Source organism: Botrytis porri (genome assembly GCF_014898465.1).
Source record: "Botrytis porri strain MUCL 3234 chromosome Unknown BPOR_014, whole genome shotgun sequence".
Lineage (NCBI taxonomy): Eukaryota > Fungi > Ascomycota > Leotiomycetes > Helotiales > Sclerotiniaceae > Botrytis > Botrytis porri.
Window position 1 is genome coordinate 342569 of NW_024066088.1, and position 24931 is coordinate 367499.

At 43.6% G+C, this 24931-nt stretch overlaps 7 protein-coding genes across 7 annotated transcripts; 4 read left to right on the top strand and 3 right to left on the bottom strand.

Moving 5' to 3' along the window:
* The first annotated feature begins 1106 nt into the window (after positions 1-1106).
* EAF01_009470 (uncharacterized protein) lies at positions 1107-3139 on the top strand. Its single transcript, XM_038917726.1, has 4 exons — positions 1107-2043; positions 2097-2460; positions 2552-2833; positions 2901-3139. The coding sequence occupies exons 1-4, from the start codon at positions 1310-1312 to the stop codon at positions 2991-2993; spliced, it is 1473 nt and encodes a 490-aa protein (XP_038766535.1). The 5' UTR covers positions 1107-1309; the 3' UTR covers positions 2994-3139.
* Positions 3140-3882: 743 nt separating this feature from the next.
* Positions 3883-5463, bottom strand: EAF01_009471 (uncharacterized protein). Its single transcript, XM_038917727.1, has 2 exons — positions 4630-5463; positions 3883-4513 (listed from the first exon to the last, which is right to left on the bottom strand). The coding sequence occupies exons 1-2, from the start codon at positions 5327-5329 to the stop codon at positions 4164-4166; spliced, it is 1050 nt and encodes a 349-aa protein (XP_038766536.1). The 5' UTR covers positions 5330-5463; the 3' UTR covers positions 3883-4163.
* A 1157-nt stretch (positions 5464-6620) lies between these two features.
* EAF01_009472 (uncharacterized protein) lies at positions 6621-11459 on the top strand (the record flags this gene model as incomplete). The annotated part of the gene is made up of 1 exon (XM_038917728.1): positions 6621-11459. The coding sequence occupies one exon, from the start codon at positions 6621-6623 to the stop codon at positions 11457-11459; it is 4839 nt and encodes a 1612-aa protein (XP_038766537.1).
* A 1688-nt stretch (positions 11460-13147) lies between these two features.
* On the top strand, positions 13148-15726 carry EAF01_009473 (uncharacterized protein). Its single transcript, XM_038917729.1, has 2 exons — positions 13148-14079; positions 14159-15726. Exons 1-2 carry the CDS (start codon positions 13806-13808, stop codon positions 15535-15537), a joined length of 1653 nt encoding a protein of 550 aa, XP_038766538.1. The 5' UTR covers positions 13148-13805; the 3' UTR covers positions 15538-15726.
* Positions 15727-16758: 1032 nt separating this feature from the next.
* On the top strand, positions 16759-18652 carry EAF01_009474 (uncharacterized protein; the record flags this gene model as incomplete). The annotated part of the gene is made up of 3 exons (XM_038917730.1): positions 16759-16994; positions 17233-17616; positions 17686-18652. The coding sequence occupies 3 exons, from the start codon at positions 16759-16761 to the stop codon at positions 18650-18652; spliced, it is 1587 nt and encodes a 528-aa protein (XP_038766539.1).
* Positions 18653-19714: 1062 nt separating this feature from the next.
* EAF01_009475 (uncharacterized protein) lies at positions 19715-22397 on the bottom strand (the record flags this gene model as incomplete). The annotated part of the gene is made up of 3 exons (XM_038917731.1): positions 19715-21821; positions 21873-22279; positions 22332-22397. The coding sequence occupies 3 exons, from the start codon at positions 22395-22397 to the stop codon at positions 19715-19717; spliced, it is 2580 nt and encodes an 859-aa protein (XP_038766540.1).
* Positions 22398-23386: 989 nt separating this feature from the next.
* Positions 23387-24865, bottom strand: EAF01_009476 (uncharacterized protein; the record flags this gene model as incomplete). Its single annotated transcript, XM_038917732.1, has 1 exon — positions 23387-24865. The coding sequence occupies one exon, from the start codon at positions 24863-24865 to the stop codon at positions 23387-23389; it is 1479 nt and encodes a 492-aa protein (XP_038766541.1).
* Positions 24866-24931: the final 66 nt, after the last annotated feature.

Below are 24931 nucleotides of genomic sequence, written 5' to 3' on the forward strand. Positions count from 1 at the left end.
TGAACCGCAGGACACGTTTCGGCGATATCCAGTATTAAGTGCTTCGCCAGGATCTCTGCTACAGAGGTAGTAATATACTCCCCATCTTTGGAGGACAAGTCGGATACTCTTGGAATTCCATCATCGCCAATTATGTCTTGCTGACCTAGAGAGTATTGGAATTGCTTATTGGCATATGGCAAATAATTGTTTTGTCTTTTACAAAAAAGAAGAATGAATTTCCAGCATCCAAAATTGGATGGTATGAGTGTCCCCATGCTTCAAGTACTGGTGAAGATCTTATACACCCGAAAGGGAGTAAAACTGGGACGCCCAAGTTTGGGGGTTAAATATCCTGCTATTCATCTCGGAACCCCCCACTCAGGAAAATTCGCCCAATTATGGCCCTCACGCCACTCATATTTCCCCGGATTCTCAAGCCAGGAGTCAGCAGCCCCATTTCCTCGATAAGTGGGATTGCCGCCATTGTGTTTCGAGAAGACAGGCTGTGGTCCCTCCACGAATATCAGAGATATATTTCGGTGGTGTGTGTGTGCACAGTGATCGATTTACCCCACACTCAGCCGCATTAGACTCGCAATGATTGGATGCTATTCTAGCAGAGTCAAATTGCAAGAAGCTTTGTGTAGGCTATGCTTATCGGTGTGTTTGCCATTGAGAGCATCGATCCACCTGGATTAACACGGATTCGTCATCAAAGGTGCAAACATTTAGTGAACAACACTGTATCGACTTACAAGTCGAAGGCCGTGATAGATAGATCATCGCTGACTTGACATGTCGTCTGAAAGGTTATAACCTCGGACACTCAAGCTTTGCCAAGAAGCTTGATATGCATATTAACCTGACAATCACGATGCTTGATTGGAATCATTTGAAAGGCATCGTCGACGGTTCATGATGAGCCAAAATAACCCTGTGAAAAATCCACAAAAGCATAGCCCTACGGTTTGATGGCCTCAATTAGGCAAAGTTCTCAAATAATTACGGCCGCATGCAATCGACAAAAACGCACGGACCATACACACACTCCCACCATTAGTGGGATTAAGCTGAAGCTCCGTCCATCTTGTCCAAATGAGGTTTGCAAGATGTTGAGACTTGTAAACACTCAGCCCTGTTGACGAATGATCATTTTGAAACTGGAGAGTTATATTAGATTGCATGAGATAGTAAGTATATAATGAGAGGTGAATTCGGGCCAAGTATCATTGCATTTCTCAAATCGTCGTTAAGGTTATCTAGCGTTTTCATTCTCTCCAACAATACTGCACTTTTTTAACCAATTAACACAACTTACATTACAACCATGGGCATTCTTGTCAAACTCATTGGTTCAGGAGTTGGTCTTGTATCAGAAACAATTCACCATCATCGCAATAAGTCCTCATCAAACCTACCACAGGCTTCGTCTAATGGCGAAAGTAGTCGAGCAGGTGCTCAATCCGATCACGAGTACAGCGATGCCCCTCCTCGATATGTTGAACTATCCGCAGAGGATGCGGAGAGAATGATGGCAAGAGGCCAAGCTGTTCCAGTGAATGATAAGGAAAAGCACGAACTCGAAAAGAAATACGAGCATGATGATTCCTCGGACACAGAATCAGGGGATGGAGACGAGGAAGCTTGGGCTTTAGACGAAGCGGCAGATATATCTGATCCAGCCACCCCTTCTGAAGAGTTTACACAAGATGCCAATGAGCTCGTCAATGTGTTTTTGCGTAATCATCCGCCTCCAGCATATAATGCTGAGAAACCAAAATTGCCCTGTCCAGTCATTCTCCCACAACGCAGACCTAGGGACAAGAAGCGTGGGTTCATCAGAGCATATGCGCCAATCTTGGAAGATTGCGGGATTGATCAAGCTGCTTTCTTGGATTTCCTAAAAACATTTTACCATGCGAGTAAATCTTCTCCGTGGTTGCAAGTCATAAATGCAGCGGCCGGAATTGTAGGATTCGTGCCCGGCCCAATCACAATGGGTGTATCTATTGCTACTCAGTTTGCAGTTGGTGTGGCTATGGAGCTACAATCACGATCAAGGTTGGTCCTTCGTGTTTCAATGTTCTCAATATGAGCTGATGGGTATTTCGCAGGACAAATACCTTCCTCGATAGAATAAACAATGAGTATTTCATGCCTCGTGGCCTATACTGCTTGATACTTATATATAAGCCCGAATCATCGGAAACGCACGCATCTGTTGATATTACCAAAGCCATTACTTCTTCTCTTGATGATATAACCACAGGTTTCAAAAAGACATTGAAAAACATCAAACTATCAAGCGGGACGACATATGGAGAACTCGAGATGCCAGAAGCAGCACCCTTGATTTTCCCAGCATTGGACCGTATTGCCGATATTGAGGGGAGTGAAAACTCCCAGAAAGGTAGCAAATTCAAGGACAGTGGAAAGTTCGTGACCGATTACTTCGATCGTCGAGCCCAAGCCAAATACGTTAGTTCTCCACTTTCCTCACGTTACTCATCCTGCCAACTTCCCCAGGTTTTGTTTAGCTTCCCCACAAATCCTAATCTAACAAAACTAGGCAATGCAAAATCCAACCAGCTCTCTCGCCACACCTAAACCGCAATTTCTCTCCCGCTACTCTGATCCAAATCACCCGGCTAGTAGCGGGTCACTCATCTCCCTTATCACTGGCGGTCATGTCAATCCTCAAGCGCGAAGAACGGAGCGAGAAGCTGCAAAGGAAGAAAGAAGACAGAATAAAAGCATTAGAAAGGCGTACCGAAGAGGAGAAGTCATTACTCCAGACATGGGACTTGGGAAAAAGAGAAAGTCTGGGCTTATAAAGAGAATCCTGCAAAAGGTTAGTTATGCAAACTCAATTTTCCCCGCTATTTAGTCATGGAGTGTGCAAAGCTAACTACTTTTAGGATGTGCTTTACCTAATGGTAGTGAGTTATGACCGGGAGAGTGCGGAATATCAGGCTGGTATGCAAAGTGTTGTGGAAGAAAGGGGGACCTAATGGTATGTGAGTGATGTGCTGTAACGACAAATATACCGGGTAACCGTTATTTTACTATTTGTCAATTTAGACCTTGGGGAAAATTTCGGTTTGCCTCCATGCGATAGAAATAATATTCGGGCATCCCTGAATTTCATGACCTTATTTAACCAATAGTCATATTTTCTTTCCATTGTAAGATTGCTAAAGTGCTAGCTTAGCACTGAGGTATGTACGAAGCATAATACATAGCAGTGAAAAGGTCTCAGGGTGCCGTACACCAAGCAGAAAATATGATCAAGACCAAATCACACGAAGCGCGCAAAGCTTTTGCCAATTGAAAATGGCTATTGAACTTCTCTCAAATGGTACAAATATAGCTGGATCAGTTGTATTGGCTAGTGGCAATCATCGCATGGTCCTTGCGGCTTCGGCGTCCCCTTTCTTTCTTTCTTTCTTTCTTACTTGCTTGCTTGCTTGCTTTCAACAGATGGGTATTACCTTGTCTTTCTTTATAAGTTTAGGTTTCAGGCTCCATGGGTCTCATAGTATGCGGTATATACTATCACTTTTTAATATGGATCAAGTGTATATTGTCTTGCGTGTGCTGGTACTGCAAAGAAACTGCATAGGGGGTAGAAGGATTACAATAGCGGAGTCGGTATTGTCGCACCTAGCTCGCGCTTCTATTGTATTTGAATTTGGAGGGTCTACGAATTGATGCTAGTGTATACAAGATGGATGAACATGTTTTCATACCCTTTGCTGTTATTAAAGGCTATTGAAAGCTAGCACTAAGAATAAGGTGTTCGAGGCCTAGCTAGTAGCTCTATCATGATCACATGATCGTCATTTCGATACATGAATTGTAGTCTTCAGGTCAAACAAAGCACAGGGCAATGCACGCCAGTTGATGAGTAATGATTGTTTCATTGAATGCTATCTGAGTATCTGAGGTGTAGCCATTTTTGAATAGAGAATGGACTTAGGCGTTCAACCTTGAGAAGCAGTAGCGTCCAGATTCTAAGCCCAAGACACAGACGAAAAATGAGAGACATTATATCATTAGCTTTAATGAACGTGATTAGGCGAGTTGCTATACTATAATCAAGACAAGCAAGATAATACTAAGATCTGTCAAATATCTAACAGTAATACCTCCATCGCGTTCCCTAGAAGACTCAGACAAGATTAATCCGTTGACGGCCTGAGATTTGACGATTCGCTCTCATCGACTTCCGCACCTGGAGTAGTCTTCTCGTTTTCATCATGGGGAGTATCGGACGGAGGGGAAGATTTCGTGCCGCGGTTGTGAACGGATATTGTGTTATATTCATTAACACCGAACTCAAACATGCCTGAATTACCATACTGGTCGAACATTGTGGCCGTGGGATAATACCACCAACCAAGGTCCCAAATACCCAGTGGACCGGACGTCTTCAAGCGAGTAAGACATAGAGAATTTGCATGCTGTCTGATAACAATGTCTCTTGACCAAGCCTTTGGGTGCACTCTTCCATCGGCGTAGTGTGTCAATCCTGTTGTGAAAGAAAGAGTTGTTAATGTCTATCAAATAATTTGGGCGGAAAGGAACGAAGGTCGTATTGGAGTATGGGGGAGGTGTAAAATAAGAAGAAGGAAATGAGAGACTTACCAGCGTTTACAGTCGTCCTTCCCCCCATGGGCCACATGTAGTGTAAGTCTGGACCTGCACGATGATATGCTACACTGTTGCGCATTCCCACCACGGCAAAACTGTCATTTCTATAGCCAGTGCGGTCGGCTCTGATGAACGAGTGAACCCTGCTTCTGAGGAAATAGTTGTCCTGGTCCCAGCCGCTACCACTGGCGGTATCTTCTCTCCACCATTCTGAATTGGATAAAGAATACCTGATTTCCTGGTAGCCCCGGAAAGCAATGTATGAGTCGTTTTCTGCACTGCGAGTTGTGACCACTTTGCCGTTTGGTTGGGTGATGCGTGCTCCAACGTTCTTGACTTCAGCTCTTGTTGTGCTGACCCAATATCGTTGATGTTGGTCTACCATAAATGGCTGTGTAGGGAGATCTCCTTCATCGGCAGCAAACCCGGTACCAGGAGGCATTGTGTGTGAAAATTCATTCTCGAGAGTGGTATACGTCCAAGGGCCAACGAGCTTCTCGTTAGTGTTGTAATAGTCAACCAACTCAATTCTCGCTAGCTCTGCTGCTGTCAAGATGTATGGATTGTAGTTGACTGGATTGATTGCCTTGATCAAGACGTTCGCAGCTACCTGCATCTTGCCATTTGCAAATAGAGAAGTGCCGGCCTCACTGGTGTGTATACTCAGAAATGTTACTTCCCATTGTACAGACATGACTCCCAGTATCCCTTGTGTGTGTGATCGACTTTAGTGAAAATAGTATGTTGTGTGACGACAAACCCGATTGCTTAGAATTGATAAGTTTAAGTAAAAAGTGCAATGATCAAAGCGTTTATATCTCTCTTACTAGGCAGATGAATTGTTATATGCATATACTATCACCTACCACCACACTCAACTTTCTCTCCGCGCGTTTCCAATCCCAAAAGGCACGCTTGGTGGGTACACATCAATTGCACACCCCCGTTCTCTCCGAAAGTCACCAATGAAGCTTCAGGAGAAGCATGATCATTAATAACTTTGGTCCAAAACAATGCCTCTGAACAAGTATGGGACATTCGACCCCTCATTACCACTTCGCACTTTTGTAGTTTCACAAGTAAAGCTGTTGCACAACAGTAAATCATACGAATTGATCATGTATACTACTCAATTCATCTCACTTGGTACTGTCCACATCGTACTTGGCGAGCTGAATGTTGAAAGAGGGGTTGCTGACCACAATTACACGAATACGAACTCTGCATAAAATAAGTGGGGGTTTAAGGTAACCTTCTTACCATGTTTGACGAGATTATATTCATCACTTGGAATGTATGTTATGCATTGTCATATTATTCCAGAAGAAGCTTGCTACATATCCGTGGGCAACAATTTGATAAAGAATATTGAATTAAACCGGCGTGTATCAGGATGGTCTCGGTTATCCATCAAATTACCCTAGAACACCCCGCCCATGATTACTTTCGAGATCGTGAAACAACTTCAATATCTAACTGTTACTATGATTGAACACGTATTTATTTGTGTGCTGAAACTTGCATTGAAAAGATGAGTGTTAGCAGAACTTGATCAACGCCCACTTCAGTATTAAGGCTGAATCGACTGCATTGAGTTCGCAAGGTTTGACGAACTTCTGTTCTCTTTCACACAGACGCAATGCATTGTTCGGGGTCTATGCTGGACTTCGCAAGAATTGATGAAATTTCTCTGTTAAAATCCCACGCGATACTGTGGCTGCAGATAATTGAGAGAATCAGATTGAATTATATTACCAAGAGTCATTCTAGACTATTGAGATTAGTCAAACTCATGAATTAAGCCGCTTTAGAGATAGTTTTATCCTTCACTTCTTCTGCAGTTTGATTGATCATCTTTAGCCAGGAGGAATAGAAGACAGCACATATCCTACAATACCAACTGTTCGTCCACCTATGTCTATATTCTGACTTTAGTAACACAACTATTGCGACTTTTTTCCAAGCTATACTTCATCGTCATAAAAATGTCGTCTAGTCCTACTATCTACTCTCAGGGGTTCAATTTTAGCGACTTTTTGCAGAAAGGCGTCGATCCACGTACCGGCCAATACACGTGTATGGTTGATCTATATGAAGCACCAATTCAAGCCAGAAATTGTCCTCCTTTCAAGCTCTCCTTATCCTTCCATCCCTTGAACACACAAGACATTGGATTGGGTCAAGGATGGTCATTCAACCTCCCTTCTTATGAACACCGTCAGTCGAACCGAGTAGTTAGCCTCTCAACAGGCGAGTCTTACCGAGTTACGGAAACATCCAGCGCAATATATACCACCGATCAAAAGCTTAAAAGTTCGAGTTTGAAGAAGTTAGATGCCAATACATACCAGATCACTTATAAGTCGGGCCAAATCGAGAATTTGTCCAATTTTAACAATAGATACAATAAGTCTGTTCTTGTTGACTTATATGCATCTACTGGACGCTCGCTATCATTTGTTTGGTCTGCACTTGGCGAGACTGCTCGCCTCGACAAGATTCAGCAGGGCTCAGAAATCCTTCTTGAAGTCAAGTATGGCGCAACTCAAGTGGAAATAACAAAGGCTCCGAATACACCCGAAGCAGCTACATTCACTCTCATTCAAAGAAACAATCAGTTGGTAGAGATCCGTCTGCCTTGGGATGGAGCATCCTGGAAGTTTAGCTATCAAAAGTTCGGTCAAATGGTTCATCTGAACAATGTAACCAGTCCGTCCGGTCTTGTGGAAGAGATTAGCTACAAAGAACAAGGGCATCGGTTGCCAACAGGGGCCCCTTACCAGGCAATTCCTTATGCCATATCGCACATTGCACGTCCAGGCAACTCACAACCTACAATCACAACCTTCTACACATATTCCGATCAAAATTTTCTTGCATATGGTAGTAGCCAAAACTGGCGAAATGGAGAAGACAATCTGTTTCTTACCCGCGATGAATACCAATACACGTCGACTGTTCAAATTCAAGGTGGGATGGTAACGAAGAACACTTATAATAAGTTTCATCTTCTCATCACTTCTGAACAACAGAAAGGCATCAAACAGGTCACCCAGAAGATCACATACCATGCGATCCCATTTGCGTCATTTGAAAACCAACCTGCACAATATCAATTACCCAAAACTGTCGAAACTATCTACAAGGATACAGCGAGTCAGGCAATTCGCACAGAAACGAGCCATCATGTCTTTGACGAGTGGGGAAATCCTACACAAGACATCAAACCAACTGGTATCCGAATTGATCGCAGTTACTATCCAGCAGCTGGTGAGGGCATTTATTGTCCACGTGATCCCCATGACTTCCAAAGATACTTGAAACGCGAGACGGTAACGCCAGCGAATGCTGCGGGGCCAATTCGCAGTGAGAATTATACATATGCCCAAATGCCCACGGCAACCGGCGCAAAGACGAGTTATCTTGTTATCGTGCAGCAGAAGCAAAATTTGGAAGGAAATAAGCTTCTTACCAAGTTCGATTACACTTACGTGAACAATGCTACTGCAAGAGATCATACCCGCCTTCAGAGACAGGTGACGCGGCTCTTTGATCAATATCCAACGACACATAATTGGACCTACACATATCCCAGTGGTAGCCAGTTCGTACAGACGATGGCTACTACAGCTTTTGATGCTTCTACAGTAGTGGAGGAAACGGGCTATTCACTGTGGTCTGGACTTCCAGCGACACATAATAATCAAACTGGTATTTACACTCATTACTATTATGACAGTCTCGGTCGCGCTTCCAAGACGGTCCACTCTCAAGGTACCCCCTATGAATCCGCTGAACGTCAGGAGTACATTTTTCTTGGAGTCAACAGCGGATCCCGCAGAACAGTGATTGACACAAAGGGTGTACAAACTCGCTACATCACAGATGGTTTGGAAAGGCTTTGGCGGGTTGAGAAACAGGATGGTCAAGTATTTCGGGTGATCCAGGAAAATAGCTATAACGCCCAGGATCAGCTCATTATGATATCTGATATTGATTGGCTGAGAACCGAGAAATTAGAGTCACCATCTGAGCAAAAAAGCATCAAATCGATGGAATATGATGATTGGGGCAAGATTCATAGAGTATCAGAAAACTCTGGCTTGCGTACATTGACCAATACAGATCCAATCACCAACACAAAAGTGGAAGGTGTTGAGGGCGAGGGTATGACTAAGACCAAGTTGAACCTTTTTGGCGCACCCACACAAATAGCACTTTACCACAAGAACAACACCCTCTACAGCAAGATGGACTACACCTATGATGGCTTAAATCGTCTTCTCAGGCAGCAGGATAATCTTGGTCGTGTAACCGAATACAAACCCGATTCCTTTGACCGGGTAGTTGAGACTACCTGGCCTGGTACTCGCGTTATAAAGACACAGTATGCGAGTCAAACCACTGCTTTATTGCCGACTACAGTGAAGCTTAATGACCGAACAGTGGGCGAGCAATCCTTCGATGGATTAGGTCGTATTACAAGGAAAGTTGTCGGTACACGAACTACTAGCCAAAGCTACCAAGGAACTTCGCCCGATCCTACACAAATAACCAACGCAAAGGGAGAGCAACACAACTTAACCTACCAGTCAGCTTTGGATGGCGCACTTACGCAAATATCCAGTAGCAATCACACAGATACCTATAAGTATGACGCTGGAACTGCTGCTCCGTTGCAATTTAAAGGTGCTTATTCGACTCATGATCTACAATATTTGACTTCTGGGTTACTTTCCCGAGAAACTATATCTATCACTGGAGGCCAGACATTCTCTGCTCTTTATACTTATTCAATGGCCGGAAAGTTGCAAAAGTATACCGATGCGAACGGGAAATTGCAGGAAACTCATTATGATGCGTTTGGAAGACCTCAACAGGTGGTACAAGGCAGATTAAAAGTATCATTTGTCTACGACAGCGCTAGTCGTGTAACCGAAAGCCGTGTTCAGGACGAAGGAAAGAATACAAAAATAACTACCAAACTAGCATACGATGATTTCGGTAGGGAAATAAAACGATCTGTATACAGTGGAGAATCAACATTGATATATCATCTCAGCCAAACATACAATGGAATTGGTCTTGTAGCTTCGCGCCTCCAGGAGAAAAGCAGTGGCGTGATGCGAAGCGAAAGTTTCGAATATGATGTCCATAACCGTCTTGTCAATTATCAATGCCAGGGAAGCGAGCCTCCTGCAGATCAATATGGAAATTTTCTTAGATCGCAACGGTTCGTCTTCGATAACTACGATAATATTGTACAGACTTCCACAGTATTTCAAGACGGCAGCTCAAACACTTCTGTTAGCTCTTTCAGCACACAAGATCCTACTCAACTCATTCAGATCACCAACACACATCCGAATTATCCATCTAAAGCGGTTCTCGAATATGATTATAATGGATGCTTGACACGCGATGAGCAAGGCCGAAGACTCCAATATGATAACATGAGCCGCTTGACCGATGTGCGAGATAACAACAATGTTCTTGCGCAATACCTGTATGATGCAGCGGGAAACCTCGCGTGTCAGAGAATACCCAACCAGCCAGACACAAAATTCTTTTATAGGGGATCGCTTATAGCTGTACAAAAAGGAGATCGTTCGGTTAGCTATTTGTCGAATGGATCGGAGTATTGGGGAGAAATAATTTCTCTGCAAGGCGGAAGCATCGAAACCCATCTATGGGCTTCTAATTGTCAACAATCTGTTCTCACAACATTGGATTCTCAAAACCCTAACCAGATTCAAACCCAGCAGTACACGCCGTATGGATGTTCTGGCTCGGGAGCTGGGTCTTCCTTTTCCTCTATTAGCTTCAATGGACAATGGCGAGATCCGGTTACAGGATGGTACCATCTAGGCAATGGGTATCGAGTTTACAATCCCCAGCTTAGAAGATTCCATACACCTGATCCTTGGGCTCCATTTGCATCCGGAGAAACCAATCCTTATGTATACTGTTTAGGAGATCCCATCAATCGAGTTGATCCAAGTGGTCATTTCAGTCTCTTCGGCATGAATTTTACGTGGAAAGATCTCATCATGGTGGTAATTGGGATCGCCGTTAGTGTAGGTGTTGGAATTTTAACTGGTGGTGCAAGCTTGGCTATACAGGTTGGCGTTGGTATCGCTGCAGGCGTTGTTTCCGATGTAGCTTCTGGTATGATTGGAAGTGTCGCAAATGGAGAAAAAATAACTTGGAGAAGTGTTGGTTTGGATGCTCTTGGTGGGCTGTTGGGTGGAATAGGTGGCGAGATTGGTGGCAATATTCTCAAGCACGGATTTAAAGCCTCCAAGGCCTTGCCAACAGCTCTTAAAAAGACAGTAGGTCGGGCAGGCTCGTACAATATCACCAAAGCAGCGGCGGGCGGGGTTGCCAGTAAAAGTATAACAGCTGTGAAGAGCGGATTGCGAGCTTCTGCTCGAGGGCTAATCCCTGGACAAGCAACATCACGAGGATTAGTACCTCTTATCGCCCCTGATCCTCAGGATGAAAACGAGCAATCTCAAGGGGGGTCTTCGAAATTGGCAACCAATAATGGCAACGATAATTTCTCGACTGCCCCGCTAGGACGTTCCGGTCCTGCTCAAGTTGGTAGCCAGCCTTTCTATCTTGACAAGGGATCTTTCGTAACGAGAGATGTCATACGGCCACTCATGAAAGATGGCGATGATACCGCTATGTCGACATCATTCATGAGCAATTATGGCAATGTGTCTAGTGCTGGGCAATCCGCTGTTGCATCCCTACTCGGGCGTGAAATTAGGTTTACTTATGGCCCACTAACCAACATACAATCGGAGGAAGATTTTTAGGTTAATTTTTTCCGCTCTCTTTGGAATGGTGGATAATTGAGTTCTCATCTTTTAAATCAAAAAGTTTTATGATAGGATGTGAAGTTCTGAATTAAAGTCCGAACTAAAGATTCCGGATTCGTTGTGTGAGCATGCTAACCCTGCAAAGTCTAATCAATCATAATCATCTTGCTTTGAAAATCCTATCCTCACTGTCTAGTATTTTACTGATTGCTTCTTTCCCCAACATTGGTACTTCCAATCTCCCGGTAGAAAGGCGGGGAAGAAATCATTACGTACTAGATCATTGTCAAATCGTCTACACACGGAAAATATCCATTTTGAAATCACACTATCAATCAATAGCCTCATTCAAACTCGTAACAACATCAGGTTATACATTGAACATTGTAACATTGTAATTGTAATTGTAATTGTAAGAAGCGTGATCAGTGAGTGTAAAATAGATCTTTAAAGTCCAGCGCGTTCTCAAGTCAAGCGATATTTACGAATAGTGTATCCGCAATGCCCCGTAGATAGGCTCGAGATAGGCCTTCATGCGAGTCGGTAAATCGCGGTCTAGAATTTAATGTCCCTGAAGTAAATAAGGTTTCGGGGGATGCATGGATCCTCGGAGAAGTAGAAGCTAGGCGGAGGTTAGTTGGAAATTCAAAATTCTGTAATCTAGGACGTTGCCACGCTGAAGCCTGAGCGATGTTCTTGATAGTGACAGTTACAGTGGATGGAAGTGGATGGGCACAAATGCGGAGTGAACAGCGCGCTGCACTAGACCCCGCCAGCTCGGAGACTCCATGGTTAACGACCGTTTGAGGGATTAAATTGGTTCAACTTTGCGAGGATTATAATGCTGACTGCTGATGAGTAGGGATAGTCGATGGATAACGGCGGCTTATTACACAGTATTTGTGCTGAGAGTTATAGGTGAAAGCGTGGGTTTAGCCCTGACACTTCTCCATGAATCCACATTGTTATCTCAAGAGCGATTTATATTATTTTTAAGCTGTAAATGTCTGTGTACAATTAGATAGGGAAAATTTCTTTATAATAGATCAACATAAATGCGAAACTCAATATGAATATCAAGAAAGATAACTTAGATAAGCATTCGTTTTGCTAACCCCTCGCTTTGCCCGAGACGAGCCTCAATCTCGTCAATTTTCATGCTCTCAAATTCCCAGATCTAAAACTTTCGCCCACTGCCTCAGTCCGATAGAAGTTAAAACAAGGTTAATGTGCAGGTTAAGAATTATTCTAGAAGGAATCTTAGAGGCGAACTAGTGAAGCCATCAGCGTGAATGGCGTCGCAGTTCAAAGAAGATGCCTTGACTGTCGATTGTGTGGTGGTCAAGGATCTAGACCACGTGAAAAGGGACCCTCAGAATACTCTCTCTTATCTACGCCCCCCAGTGTGATCCTTACATTGTCTGCGGAGCTGGAAGCCAAGCTTAATAGTGGTAAGTTAAACCAATCATACTACGAAATTTGGCGTACTATCGTAAAAGAAGCTTAGTACTTCTAAAGCCACGATCTGAATCGGGGCTCACCTCCGAGCACGTTATGCCTATCTTTCACTAGTTCGAACCTAACCTAGGTCATCCTATTTGAATTTCTCTCGCAACATTTGACGACGCAAATTTGCAATGAGATTGGTGTAAGTACAACTCCATATTCCAATCCTATCTGTTATCTCTATGTTATCGTCCCAAAACATGCCAATATCATTCTATTGGATACTGTTCCACGCAGAGCTGGGATTACCCATTGATAAACGCGATACATAGGGTTTAGTTTTCTCTGGCTAAAGTTTGGGAGTCGGGGTTCCCGTGGGACAGGTGTCACCATGAGATTTGTATGCGTAGTAGGGTAAGCTTTACCATTTCACCACAACCGTTAGCTTCCTTCTTCCAGTCAGTTGCGGGAAAAGGGTCGTTCATTTACAAGGGAGGCAAATATCCCTAGCCTTGGTTCGATTTGGATTACCCGTATCATTTACGAAGCAAGAGGCGCCGATACGTGATGCATGTGTGCAGACATGCATACGCCAAAGCCTAGATCGCCATTGGTGGCATACCGGTATAATACCAGAGCGGTAGGTGCGACGATAGATGCTCAGGGTAGAAAGCTTCGTGTATAAATAGTCGATGTTACGCGATGTAACTCCGGATTTCCTGTATCATTACTTAAACGTCTTGTCCTTTCATTCACTCGGGGCTTGCGATCACAACTTCGTATTTCGATATCATACTCGTTGAGAGTGAACCGAATTCAACCCCTCTTCCTTTCTCTCTCTTATCTGGAGCAATCCAAATTTCAAAAAGGTAGTAGGAATTCCTCTAAGAGATAAAGATGGCTTTCGACGATAAAGAGAAATACACGAATGATGTGTCGCCATCATCACCTACTAATAGCGACATCGAGGTTGGTCAGTCTGGACAATTGAAGAGACAATTAAAGGGCAGACATATGCAAATGATCGCAATCGGTGGTTCTATCGGAGCTGGTTTGTTCGTTGGTTCAGGTTCTGCTCTTCACTCTGGTGGTCCAGCCGCGGTGGTTATCGATTTCATCATCATCGGTATTATGTTGTTGCTTACTGTTAATGCTTTGGGAGAACTTGCTGGTAAGACTACCACGTTCCTATTTTTTCATCTCTTTTCCTATAATTTTGAAAGTGGCTCAAGCTAACATCATCTGCACAGCTATTTATCCTGTTGAAGGTTCCTTCTATAATTACTCCGTTAGATTTATTGATCCAGGTTGGGGATTCGCAATGGGATGGAACTATGCTATGAATTGGCTCATCGTTCTCCCCTTCGAATTAACAGCTGCAGGTATTACAATTGGATTTTGGACCGACCCGGATTCTTCTGGCCATCCGTCAGTGAATGTTGGAGTTTGGATTACAATTTTCCTTGTAATGGTTACCATTATCAACCTCTTCGGTGTCAAAGGATACGGAGAAGTGGAATTTGTTCTCGGTTTGATCAAGGTGATTACTATTATTGGCTTTATCATTCTCGGTATAATCATCGACTGTGGTGGTGTCCCAACCGATAACCGTGGCTACATTGGCGCTAAATACTGGGGAACCCCTGGTGCTTTCCGCAATGGCTTCAAGGGATTCTGTTCGGTCTTTGTTACTGCCTCCTTCGCATTTGGTGGAACCGAACTTGTCGGTTTAGCCGCCGCAGAAGCTGATAACCCACGAAAATCGATTCCTAAAGCTACCAAGCAAGTTTTCTGGCGTATCTCCCTCTTCTACATCATTTCACTCTTTCTCCTCGGTCTTATCGTCCCATCCGACAACAGTATTCTCTCAAAAGCCTCTGGTGGACACACATCCTATTCTCCCTTTGTCATTGCCTTCCGGTTGGCAGGAATCAAAGTACTCCCCTCCATCTTCAATGCCGTCATCACCCTCTCTGTTATCTCGGTCGCCAACTCCTGCACTTTCGCCTCTACCCGTACCATACAAGCTCTCTGTGCCAAAGGTATGGGTCCATCCTGGGGTGCAAAGGTCGATGAACATGGTCGTCCATTAGTTGCCATTGCCTTTGCTCTCTTTGTCGGTTTACTCGCCTATGTGAATCTCGCTCCTCAAGGCTCTAATATCTTCACATGGCTCCTTTCTATCGCTGGTCTTTCCAATTTCTTCACCTGGGGCTCTATCTGCTATGCTCACATTCGTTTCCGTAAGGTATGGGCCATGAATGGTCGCACAAAGGACGATCTCCCATTCGCAGCTATGTTTGGAACAATCGGATCATGGATTGGCCTTGGCCTTGTTATCCTATGTCTTATCGCCCAATTCTACGTCGCACTTTTCCCCATTGGTGGAAAACCAGAGGTAGAAGCTTTCTTTGAAGCCTACCTCGCTGCTCCAATTGTTATCATCTTCTTCGTTGGATATAAAGTGTTCTACAGACAATGGTCTTTTGGTGTAAAGCTTGATCAGATCAATGTTGATGAGGGCAGACGTGAAATGGATTTTGTAGCGTTCAGAGAGGAATTGGATGAAGAGAGAAGAGTCAAGGCAGCTTGGCCTTGGTGGAAAAGACAGTGGGATTTCTGGATGTAGATTTCTTACTTTAAAATGGAGTTTGTTGGTTTGATTAAGATATCCAGATGTCATGTTACCCATTTGGGTATGGAACACAGTTCGATTTATGAAATGATTTTGATGTCTGGCAAGTCGACAAAATGCACTAGCCAACAATATATGAAATAGATCTCGGTAGATTTTTAATTCTGCGATATACCCAAAAATATGAAGACTTTTTGATCACATATAACCGTTCACTGTTGCGTATTTCGTTCGAGACCCTCAAGTCACTATGCATTTCTTCTTCGCCGCAAGGTTTTAAAACGACAGAACCATTTCACTGTCAATTCATTTTCGAATCTGAGGTTATTGGACACCTACTGCTGATCTCATACATCCCAACTTGATTCATTACAGGACTATCAAAATTCTTGTTTGACTGAAACCCGCCTTAGTAACGATATCTCAACAAGTAATGAACCCAACAACACCAAAACATCAAACACTTATCAATAAATAATCAAGAAATATCCAATCACGCTTCAGGCAATACGAGATGAATAGTCGATTAAATCCAACTGCTCATATAAAAACCATCTAATCAATACTGTTCCTCTCCTTTTAAACTTTCTCAAATGTTTACGTCCGTAGACGTTTTTTGCCGAGCTCGATCACTAATCAGGAGAAACACTCGCTTCGGCACACATTTCACAATCACTAATCCATCGCTACGCACGAAAGATTTATCTTCCATCCGAGACTGCGGAGTTGAGCATTAGAATATGCTTCGAGGTGTATTACTTCTGAATTAAATGATAAGGTAAAACGTAAACCCCTCGGTCTTAGACGTTTATAGTGAGAAATCTAACTGCGAATTTAGCTAGCTTGAAGGAAATTAGCAGTGACTACTTATATGATGCTAGACAGAAGAATATGAATATCCGAGGTTGATGAGAAATAATGAAGATATATCGAAGGATCCCAAGATGTGATTATTGATCATTGAGATTCGATTGTTAAGCATGTAAACGTGCTTCTTGATCATGTAGGTTCTTATATTCCATGTTGAGTACCATGTGCACTATCTATTGACCTATCGTCTGTTTTACTCCACAGAATCAAGCTCGATTAACACATCTTTAGATATCACAAAGCTTCATCTGACGCATTGTCCTTGTTGAACTCCACCATATCCAAACCTGCCTAATATCGATGCACACATCATTACGACACACACCATCAGACCCAAACGAAAACATGACAGACCCCGAAAAAATATCCCGAGAATCGAGTTCCTCGGATAATCTCAATGTGACGCCAAAGTCACCACCTGTTGATGACATCGCAGGAAAAGATCTAGAGAGTCAGGATCAGAGAATCGTAGTACCGCCATTACAGTGGAATGCTCCGGATGATCCAGATAATCCTCTCAATTGGCCTAGGTGGAAGAAGAATTGGCATGTTTTTACTCCAGCTTTGATCTCTTTCTCTGCGTATGTATTTTCTTTTGAGTTTCGTCTTCGTTCGTATCTTTTGATATCCTGGAATGAAGTCTTGCAACAAGCAATTGTAATGTTGGACATCCAATCTATTTTGAAATTTGAATATCTTCAATTGGAAAACACTCGAAAAGTAATCGAGATATCCAAAGAAGAAAATAGTTTCCTTTTGACTCCCGTTCAAATCATCAACTCTCCCAACCCCACCACTCATCAACTAACCCACCTCCAGAACCCTCGGCTCCTCCCTCGTATCCCCCGCCATCCCCTTCATCTCCCTCGCCTTCCACACCAGCCCGACCGTCTCCATCCTTCCCCTCTCCACCTACGTCTTAGCTCTCGCCCTAGGCCCCCTCCTCGCAGCCCCCCTCTCCGAATCTCTCGGTCGCAAACCCGTCTATCTACTCTCAGTGCCCTTCGGCTGCATCTTCACTCTCGGCTGCGGTTTCTCCCAAAACATCGCAAGTCTTTGTATCCTGCGTTTCTTCGCCGGTATGGCGTTCAGTCCCGCGTTGGCAATCGGAGCAGGCAGTATTGCGGATTGTTTTACTGCGGAAAAGCGAGCGAGTCCTAGTGCATGGTATGTTATGAGTCCCTTTTTGGGACCAGCTTTGGGGTGAGTGTATGATTTTGTTTTTGTCTTGATCTATAGAGTAAGAGAATATCATTAACACTCTTCATGTAGACCCGTCATAGGTTCTTTCGTCACCGTCCGCAAATCCTGGCGCTGGACCCAATGGACCTCAATCTTCTTCTCCATCTTTTCTTTCCTCCCTCTCCTCTTCACCTCCGAAACCCTGCACTCACGCATCCTCATCCGTCGCGCCAAATCTCTCAATCAACCTATCCCAGCTTCCCCATTCCCCTCAAACGCAGCAAAGATAAAGTTCCTCCTAACAGTTACCCTTTTCCGTCCCATCCACATGCTCTGTACCGAGCCCATCGTCGCCTTCCTAAGTCTCTACGTCGCATTCAATTTCTCCGTCCTTTTTAACTTCTTCGCCGCGTTTCCGTACGTGTTCAGGACGGTATATGGTTTCGATACCGAACAGAATGGACTAGTTTTCTTAGCGATTGGAGTCGGATGTGTTCTGGCGATCATCACAGTTCTTCTCTGTGATACATTCTTGTATCAGCCTGTCGTCAAAAAATCCCACGAAGAAGGGAGAGCAGGGATTGTAGCCCCAGAGTATCGTTTATATCCTGCAATGCTAGGAAGTTTTGGGCTACCGATCGGATTGTTTTGGTTTGCATGGAGTGCGAGGGATGGTGTTCATTGGATAGTGCCTGTAATTGGAGCGGTGCCTTTTGGGTGGGGAAATTTGTCGGTATTTATTGGTAAGTTTTTGTCATACGTTCTCTCCCTTCGCCGGAAACTAATATGTGAGGATGAAGCATCAGCAAACTACCTAATCGATACCTATCAAGCATTAAATGGAGCATCAGCACTCGCAGCAAATGGGCTTCTGAGATATATTTCGGGTGCAGCATTCCCATTATTCACACTGCAGATGTATAAACCCCTGGGAATTGCATGGGCAACGAGTTTGTTGGCTTTTATTGTTGTAGGTATGCTGCCTGTCCCATGGGTATTATGGGTTTGGGGAAAGAAGATCAGAAGTGGTAGTGCATATGATACTATTAAAGCATAATCCGAAATGTACCTGTCGGGATATCGATAATGTGATCGTAGAAGGGCATTGTATTAGCTAGCGAAGGGCTAGCGCTTCTTTATATAGTACTAACTTCTCATAATTTTAATGATCAAGAACAATTACAGCCATAATAGAATAGAGTACTTCATACTTATCAACTTGGTTGATACCAACAGTGACCAATGAAGCGGGATATTGGTAACAGCACAATTTGAGATAATAAAACGACCTTGATACTACTAACCCTGGTGGTTATCGAGTAGTAGGTTCATTTTCTTAAAATACAAAATGCGAAGTGCATTTGGCACTAACAGAGTTAAGATTAATTATTCGTATACGTGAAGGCTGAGTGATGAACGCGTTGGCAACTTGAAAACAAAAGAGAAGGATATCGGTAGTTATACAATGGTTAAAGAAGATGAATAGAAACCAAGTATTACTCAGGCCCCAGAAGGAAAGAAGGTGGTGACACGAACATGTCAAAATACCGAGGAAGCATCAAATACGAATCAAGAACAAACGACTTAAATGCTACAAATTATCGTTGTTACTATAGTCTTCACCACCTTCACAAGCTGTCAACTCTTATCCACGTACAATAAAAGCACAAAAGCCTCCACTCCAAAATCTGAAGAGAAAAAAAGCATTTTTCATTTCATATTCCTAGTAAATAACTCCACCCAGGCCATCCCAACCATACATTCGCCCTTGCTTGCCTACATCCCAAACAAGAAAATACCCTCAAGACATTGTTCCCTCAAAAAACCATTCATCCATCCATGCACCTGTGCATCCATCCATGCATTAGAGAAAAAGAGCAATACCGCCATTCACCAAGTATAGTGACATGAACCGATGAGTGGTAAAAGAGAGGGAACTTTAGAGCCAGGACAATTCAGTGCTAACCAAACAAAGCAGCCACCCCAAAGTTTGATCTGATACCAGACAAAGACAACACAGAAAGCCACCCTATAACATGTAATTTAAAAATTACTCTTTTGTTTCCTTTTTGTCTCAAGAATTTCCATATCCTGCCTAGAATTCCCCAAGGTGAAATCCTCAACCATCAATGACCATACTGTCACCCGTCAAGCCCATGAGACTTTCCATTCCATCTTTGGCACTTTCTATTTCCTTCTTTCCACCATCTGAATAATAGCCACTTGCATTGCCATTACCAGTCAACACACCACCACCTTCTCTCTCCGTACCACATAATCTGTATTCATTAGATCCATCTCCCTTAGGTTCAATAATGGCTTCATCAAGTGCCCATCTCGCCAAAAACTTATCAACGCCTAATCTGTTCGCCTCTCCTTTTTCCATATGCCTACCAACATGTTCAGTCCAGTCATCCCAACTACCTGCACCCTCAAACACGTTTGAGCAATCTGCTTTAGGGCATGCGGATCTTTGAGGTGGCTGTCTTCTAGTTACCAAACACGAGGCTTGCATTTCCTTTACATGAGTTTCCCATTCCACTTGAAGTTTGGAGTCTCCTTTAGCAAGAGCTTTCTTAATGGCAAAAGGTGCATGCATACGTCGGAGATGTTGGGTAAATAGATCTTTGCGATTGAACTCATTACCTTTGCCCTCGGCAGTGCTTTGGGGACAAGAAGAGCAGCGATAAAATGTCAAGCAAAGATGCTGAGAAGCAATATGTCGTTTCCACTCATTCTTAGAGCCAAAAGTACTTGCGCATCCGGCAAAGGAGAAAGCACACGGGAACGGTCTTGTATGTGCAGCAGCGATATGTTTTCTCAATGAAGATGAATCTTTAAATGGTGCATGACTGCACATTGAACATCGGGTGTCTTGCTTAGGGCCTTGCTTTTGTGACGATCTCCGAGGCTTGGGTCTAGAGGCAGGTGAATTGAACTCCGAGTTGTACATTTGATCTTCGGCTCCAGATTCACCTTGGTCTTGAGACGATGCGGATTCTTCTCGACCACTTCTGGGACCTGGAGAATCTTCAGAATTTATGTGAGAGTGATTTCGATCATTTGGAGTCAGATTGTCGTGACTTAGGTGCCGTACATGACTCAAAGCCTTAAGTTGTTCGGCTGCTTCGTGCATCTCTACTGAGGTTTCGACGTCTTCTGGATGCTCAGGAAGATTTGCTGTACTAGTATCAGGATACAATACTTGGGGGATTGATTGAGGAGTAGAATTGATTGGGTCTTGTCTTATAGGTTCTTGTCGAGAGGGGGTTTGATGAACTACTTCTGGTTGTCTAGCTGGCTCTTGTTGAACTGGTTCATGTCTAGTCATTAGTGGTGTGGATGCAGCGGCCTCACGAGCTTCAAGTAATATTTTACCATCCTCCAATTCCTTGGTAGTTGCGGCTTTGCTCATAGGGGAAATTGCTCCGATCAAATGCTGATAATCTGTTGTCATGTTGTGAGAATTGATATAACCCAAAAACAAACAGATTCCTTCGGCGGCTAAAACGTTCCATACCGCGATTGGCATAGAAACAAGGAGAATGGTAGGTGGTCCGTGAAACATCCCTTCGACTGCGATTTTTGATGCTGCCAAAGGAGTGTTGTGAAGCCACTGTTTGAAAGATGCCATATCTTGGCTTGGCTCTCCAACAAAAGTGGTACAAACTAATGCTCTGACTTCTTCAAAAGTTAGGTCGGAATTTGAGTTGGCTTTGATTGGTTCCTCAATGCTTGATCCCGAGGCATTGATCTCTGGTGAATCCGTTGGCGATTCTATCGAAGTGCTTGATCTTGGGGCCTGGCTCAGAGGAGATAGCGAAATGCTTTGTAATGATCCAGGGGTCAAGGAGAAAGATACTGGCATTCGCTCGTTGGCCGAAGCTGCCTTTCCTGCTCCATTTGTAAGTCCAGTGTGAGCCAGAAATCCATTGTGCTTTTGTGAAATGATCTCCTCATGGAGTCTTTGCGTACTGAAAGGACGGCCAGTACCAAGTTTATTAAGAGCTTCCGACAAGTGATAAGTAAACGAACGTGTTCCTGGTTCACGCGTAGCCTGTTCTGGACTATATGCAGCAATACCTTGCTTGATGCCTTGGCTTCCCGCAACAGATGAATCTGTTGTGGCGCAAGAATCAAGTAAAAGTAAAACATCAGGCTGCGCATCCTCGAGTAAATATTTAATACCTTCCCACTTAAATTTTGGAGCATCTTCGTGAGAATTGCTATTGCATATCAGCGATAAGTCACAAGGCTCGATAAGCTTCCAATCTTACCAGGCCCAATATAATTGATGATCCGATCCCACAAACCCATAACCTGCATAATACACAATTAAAAGATTATTAGGCGCAGTTGATTCAATATGATGTGCAAGTTGCTTCACAAGTTTAATGTTAGGATTTGGACCACTAGGGATATTCCAAGACTCGGTATGAAAATTAAAGCGTTCTTGGAAAACCTTCTGCAAGAGCAAAAGATCTTGCTCAACACTCAAATCTTCTTCCCAGCGCAACAGAAGGACTGTAACACCCTTGTATGGAGATCGATTTGCTTGCGCATAGATAAGCATTGCTGCATCTTGTAAATGACGGGCGAAAGACTCGAAATCGCTTCGCTCATTCGAAGGTGCGGGCTCTTGTAGGTTCGGCATAGCCTTATAATCGTACCTGGCTTGAGGGGACTGACCCACACGTTAGCAGGATATACCAGATTCAATGCGATGAATAGCTTACCTGTTCTTGGGTAGATTGCTCTGGAACTTTGGGTGCAAGACGTCGTTTCTTGTTGGAAGGCTCCATCTCCTTGTCGCACAATGCGATACTAAATGGTGTCAAAGATTTGAGAAAGGGCGATAGACAAGAAGCAAAGTTCTTTTCGATTATCTCAAGAACAAGATGATTGATTGAGGATGTTGAGTAAAGTTTGATGGGGGAAGTTATTGTGTAAGGCTTCGTAGCCTGACGAGGCTCTTTTCGAGGCTGAAGTCTTTAATTTAGCCGAGCACTAGAGAACCTTAGTTCGAGAAGTGGCAAGGTAAGAGCACAGTATGAGTATGCACGTGATATGCAATGAATATCTATGTCTTACATATGTATTTTTAACTCTAATTGTATTTTGAATGTGTTTTTTTCTTCTTCTTGTCAACTTGCGAACAGTTTTAGAATTTATGAGCATCACCTATCCTTCTTTGTTAGTACTTGAGATCCTATCCCTCTACAAATGATTTTGAGGGGGTTGGGTAGCTCGGATTGTGAATGCATTTTCACCCTATCAATTAAACCATCTGACAGCCAATCACTAACATCAAGTTTACTGGGAATTTTCAATGTCAGAAAGGAAACGGAAATATTATTATGATGCTATCCATCTGTCTATCAAATTTCGATAACCTCTTCGCAGTACCAATTCCTCCAAGAGCAGTATCTTTGTATTCATTAGTGATTCGTTCTCTGCCATTTTCCAGTCCAAAATTCAATTGTCGTACTAAATATTGGGAATGTTTACGATAGTGAAGTAGTGTTTACTTAAGTTTGGCCAAGTAGGAACATCCAGAGTTTAAAGACTCAGAAGCTCCATTGTACCGTATTCACACTTCTGTTATCGCAAATCTTGATGCTCAAACCCGAGAAGAAAAGAATGTAGTTCTTCACGTACCGGCATATCACGGCCTTCTTGCCCAACCAATCAGATCACCTCCAAAACCCATGCGTCAAAGTTCAAAGTTGCTTAAAAGCCTGGCATCCGATACTTTCCATTCCATTGCTATTCTCGAGAAGGCTGATGTAGGTCATCTAGAATGGTAGTCATGCTTTTTAATGGCCCAAGCTGGAAGCGCCTCACTAGGGCTGAAGTCTTCGTCATAATAACCACATTTCTTCACAGTGGGAATGAGTATGTGTTCGAATTGATGAGCAGCGCCTCTTTGACTAACGTTCCAACCAGTCATTTTCTTGACAACGTTTCTAAGGTAAGGCGAGTAAGATAAACCGACGTCTAAGTCGGATTTACGACTTCTTCGAGACGAAAGCCATAGATCAATTTCATCGCGGTCTCTCGGATATGATTCGAGTTTGAAATGTGAGAGTGCTCCGAGCCACCGTTGTCCACGCACAATAGCATTTGTAGGTCTGCAAAGATTGTATATACAAACCCCGAGTGCATAAAGATCGCTCTCGTGAGTATGATATTGGTTCGGAGGAAAGCTAATAAGATGCAAATTGTTTGTTGCCGGAGGATCCCAGAGAAGTTCAGGTGCCCAGAAGTGTCTTGTCCCGCAAGCTCCAGATCCCTGCTTGTGATTATCAGTGGCCAAACCAAAGTCACTTATGACCAGAAAAGGATACTTCGTAGCTCCGTTCGTCGCTCTCGAGCGTATGAGAATATTATCAGGCTTCATATCGCGATGTAGGATTGGTTTCCAGCCCTTTGCAGGCCCAGTTCCTGTGTGGTTTGGATTGGTAATGAATGATTTCCCGCCCCAAAGGTAGGAAAGAGCATCACAAAGTCCAACAATAGCGTGCCAAACAAAGCGTTCAGGTACATCGACCGCTTCTCTTGTACCCACGCGTTGGGCGTGACAATTAATGAGATCATCCAAAGATCCTAAGTCGCAAAATTCAAGAAACAATGATGCGCTAGCTGGATGCATGTCATTTGGTTCTATGAAACCATTGATATATCCTGCGAGACCACCATGCATCACCCTATGAGTTATCCCAATCTCGACTACGCCCATTCCGGGCGTTCCATCTCTCAGGGGTTGCAGGTCATCTTTCTTGAATCGCTTCTCGACATAGAGCTTACCCGTACCCTTGAGTCGAACAACATGAACTCCGCCATTCATTCCGCCTATAGCGCCATTCCCGGCGTCGAGTGTTTTGACGATTGTATACAAATGTCGTATGTTCTTGTTCCCAATAGCTTGGCGTCGTGATTTTTCGACAGTTCCCTCGGTATTTACCGTCATAGTTGCTGATTCTCGAACTAGTCTAGAGATACCGAGAAGGCTTGAATTCATGAGTTCTTCCTTGTAACGCGGATTGTTATGCGATTTTTCCCTCGTCTGCGTGTTGTAATAATACTCACGAGGATTTGGGACAGACCTATCAACCTTGAGTTGCCAAGGCTTTGGAATTGCACCTTTCATTGGGTGATCGTAAGTCAGATAACCATTAGGACCACGGAAGAAAACTCGATCATTATTATCAAATTGACCAACCCAACCAGCAGGTAGGTCTGTCATCTCCGGGAGAAGTGGGTTTACCATCTTGCTAGATCGCCTTAGACAAGAAAGAAGATGAGATACTGAACAGTCGTGGTCGGGAATATAAAA

Excerpts from the sequence above, each read along its gene's own strand:
- EAF01_009470 (XM_038917726.1), top strand. The coding sequence starts at position 1,310 with ATGGGCATTCTTGTCAAACTCATTGGTTCAGGAGTTGGTCTTGTATCA. Across the intron at positions 2,461-2,551 it reads GTCGAGCCCAAGCCAAATAC|GCAATGCAAAATCCAACCAG; the intron begins GTTAGTTCTCCA and ends TAACAAAACTAG. Across the intron at positions 2,834-2,900 it reads TAAAGAGAATCCTGCAAAAG|GATGTGCTTTACCTAATGGT; the intron begins GTTAGTTATGCA and ends AACTACTTTTAG.
- EAF01_009471 (XM_038917727.1), bottom strand. The coding sequence starts at position 5,329 with ATGTCTGTACAATGGGAAGTAACATTTCTGAGTATACACACCAGTGAG. Across the intron at positions 4,514-4,629 it reads AAGGACGACTGTAAACGCTG|GATTGACACACTACGCCGAT; the intron begins GTAAGTCTCTCA and ends CTTTCACAACAG.
- EAF01_009473 (XM_038917729.1), top strand. The coding sequence starts at position 13,806 with ATGGCTTTCGACGATAAAGAGAAATACACGAATGATGTGTCGCCATCA. Across the intron at positions 14,080-14,158 it reads TGCTTTGGGAGAACTTGCTG|CTATTTATCCTGTTGAAGGT; the intron begins GTAAGACTACCA and ends TCATCTGCACAG.